Genomic DNA, 2,562 nt, shown 5'->3' with positions numbered 1-2,562 from the left:
ATAGTATAGCTTTTATTTTGGAAAGAGCCATTTCTCTGTAATAAACTCTCTTTTCCAAAGATGAGTGATTCCTCAATCAGATACAGGGTTTGCAAAATCGCTAGCCCGACGTCCCGAGGCTAGCGATTTTTCCAGTCGGGCTACCAAAATCTATCTCTGCCCTGCCCGTTGGGCTATTGTAGGAAGGAAAAATATATGTCAATGCTTTTGCATTCTTTCAGAAATGTAGCTGGGTAATTATGTCATTGGCATCGGTGAGCCACTGTCAATATGTGACATATTGAAATCGCGTTTGAATTTGCGCTTGTTTTTTTGCTTTCACTTTGCAATGAGCGAACTGTGTATAGAGAGCGACAGCACTGATTGGTGAGTGATGATAATTTGCGCACCAATTCCTCTAACATCGTCATCATATGAGAGGTTGATCGCGCAGAGAATCGCTGACCGTTATGTGTGTGTGTGTGTGTGTTTAAAAGCAGCAGGATATATATTTTAGTTCTGCTGAGGCAAATAAGACAGGTCAGGGTGAAGAAGTGACAGCCAAAGAAAAGCTCACCACAAAACGGAAAAGTTTATATATATAAAAAGAGTTTTTCTCTGAACTGTATTTTATTTCTTGAGAAGACTAATCACTGTAGGGAACCTAATTCCTATTAAGAAGCCTATCTTTCCCATTTTTTGACACAAATCTGGGGTTGGAGGCATTTGATGAACTTGCAATGAATGACCCAAATATGTGATGAAAAACCTTTCCATGTCTTTCCTGTAATTGCTGCTTAGCAGCTGACGTGCACACTGATGCCAGGATATTTGCAGTGTGCCAAAATCAATTGAAATAGTAGCTTCGCCAATTTATTGCCGGGGCTGTGCTTTTCATAAATGTCAGACTGAGACAGATCAGGCAGTTGAATTAGGTTGGATATAAAATTGTAATTATTCAGATCGTTATTATTTGGCGCGGTCTGCAGTTGATTTTGGATGATGTACCCTCTTGATTTGGAAAGTGCTGGTTAAGGATGGCAAATAACAGGAAGGGAAGAAAGGTTATATCCCAAACAACGATCTGATTGATCTGATTTTTAGCTAACTTGTACCACATACCAGTGGTGTATGTGACAGTTATTATCTGGCTGCTTAGTGACATTTATATAATCCATAATAAAGCACCAAGGCCAAGCTCTTTTTCTGTATAGAAAACACTAAATTCTACGCTGGTGTGTCACTTGTAATTTTTAACAAACCTCTCTTTTGACATTTTTGTGTTTTTTCTTTTCAGGCTGTCGTTCTTCTGGGGCATCGGGATGAATTTCTACATGGAAATTGCCAAGCTGAGGGCAGCCAGGAGGTTATGGGCTACGCTCATTAAAGACAATTTCCAGCCCAAGAATGCCAAGTCTCTCCTCCTGCGCACACACTGCCAGACCTCAGGCTGGTCTCTCACTGAACAAGTAAGTATGAATTGTTTTATTGAATGCTCTCACAGTACGAGGAGATAATTGGCCAACTTTGAGATCCCGAATTGTTAGATTTCGAAATCTGCAAATAATAAAGACAGAAATGTAAAAATGAAAATTGTAAATGAATTAATCAGTATTAATGTGCCATGTGACCGCTCTCAGGATCCATACAACAATGTGATCCGCACGGTGATTGAAGCCATGGCCGCTGTGTTTGGGGGGACCCAGTCGCTGCACACCAACTCTTTCGATGAAGCTCTGGGCTTGCCCACCGTGAAAAGCGCTCGCATCGCCAGGAACACTCAGATCATCATCCAGGAGGAGTCGGGCATCCCCAAAGTTGCAGATCCTTGGGGCGGCTCGCACATGATGGAGGCTCTCACAGATGATGTCTATAGCACTGCTTTGAAGGTTGGTCGCAGGGCCAAAGGCAGTAACCAGAGCGGTGAATTCATTATTGATTAACCATTAACCATTTTTGACCTGAATCTTGTATTGTGCAGGTTTTATTTCTCCTTTGCTCCAAGTGCTCTTGCTGTAGCTTTAGAACAGCAACCCATAATCATAAAGAGATTCTTTTATAGCCTGTCTTTTGCTTTTTATAGTTTATTAAAGACATCGAAGAGATGGGAGGCATGGCCAAAGCGGTAGCCGAGGGAATTCCAAAGCTCCGTATTGAGGAATGTGCTGCTCGTAGACAGGCCCGCATTGACTCAGGTACTGCATAAAGGTGACTTCTTTATAAGGCCTTAAAGCCTCTCTTTCTTTAACCTCCCTCCTGACTTTAATTACTTAAAGCAGTCCTAACATTTAACCTGCCCTCTGCCTGTGCTGCAGTGAAACGGAGAATTTACATCCCAATTCAAAGAGAAAAAAAAGGGATGTTGTTTCAATGTGAATACAGAAAGAAGTGGTTAGCAAATCTCTAAAACACATATTTTATTCACAATAGAACATAGAAAACATCAAATGTTTCAACTGATTTTATATTTTATAAAGAGTGTTAGCTCATTTTAAAACATGTCTGAAAAAAAGTTGGGACGGTGGCAACGAAAGGCTGGAAAAGTGTCATTTTGTAACTATCTAGGTTAACTGGCAACAGGCC

At 41.0% G+C, this 2,562-nt stretch overlaps 1 protein-coding gene across 1 annotated transcript in view; it reads left to right on the top strand.

Annotated features, from left to right (window-relative positions):
• The window catches only part of mmut (methylmalonyl CoA mutase), a 21,870-nt gene that overhangs the window by 11,797 nt on the left and 7,511 nt on the right, over positions 1-2,562 (top strand). Inside the window, exons 5-7 of the mRNA XM_005725068.1 lie at positions 1,277-1,448; positions 1,620-1,868; positions 2,063-2,179. Of these exons, the coding sequence (XP_005725125.1) occupies positions 1,277-1,448; positions 1,620-1,868; positions 2,063-2,179 (538 nt within the window). The remainder of the gene's footprint in view (positions 1-1,276; positions 1,449-1,619; positions 1,869-2,062; positions 2,180-2,562) is intronic.

The sequence above is a fragment of the Pundamilia nyererei genome, unplaced genomic scaffold (genome assembly GCF_000239375.1).
Source record: "Pundamilia nyererei isolate P.nyererei 1_Seehausen unplaced genomic scaffold, PunNye1.0 scaffold00013, whole genome shotgun sequence".
NCBI classification, from domain to species: Eukaryota; Metazoa; Chordata; class Actinopteri; order Cichliformes; family Cichlidae; genus Pundamilia; species Pundamilia nyererei.
Note: the sequence above shows the minus strand (reverse complement) of the source record. Positions and strands in the feature narration are given on the sequence as shown.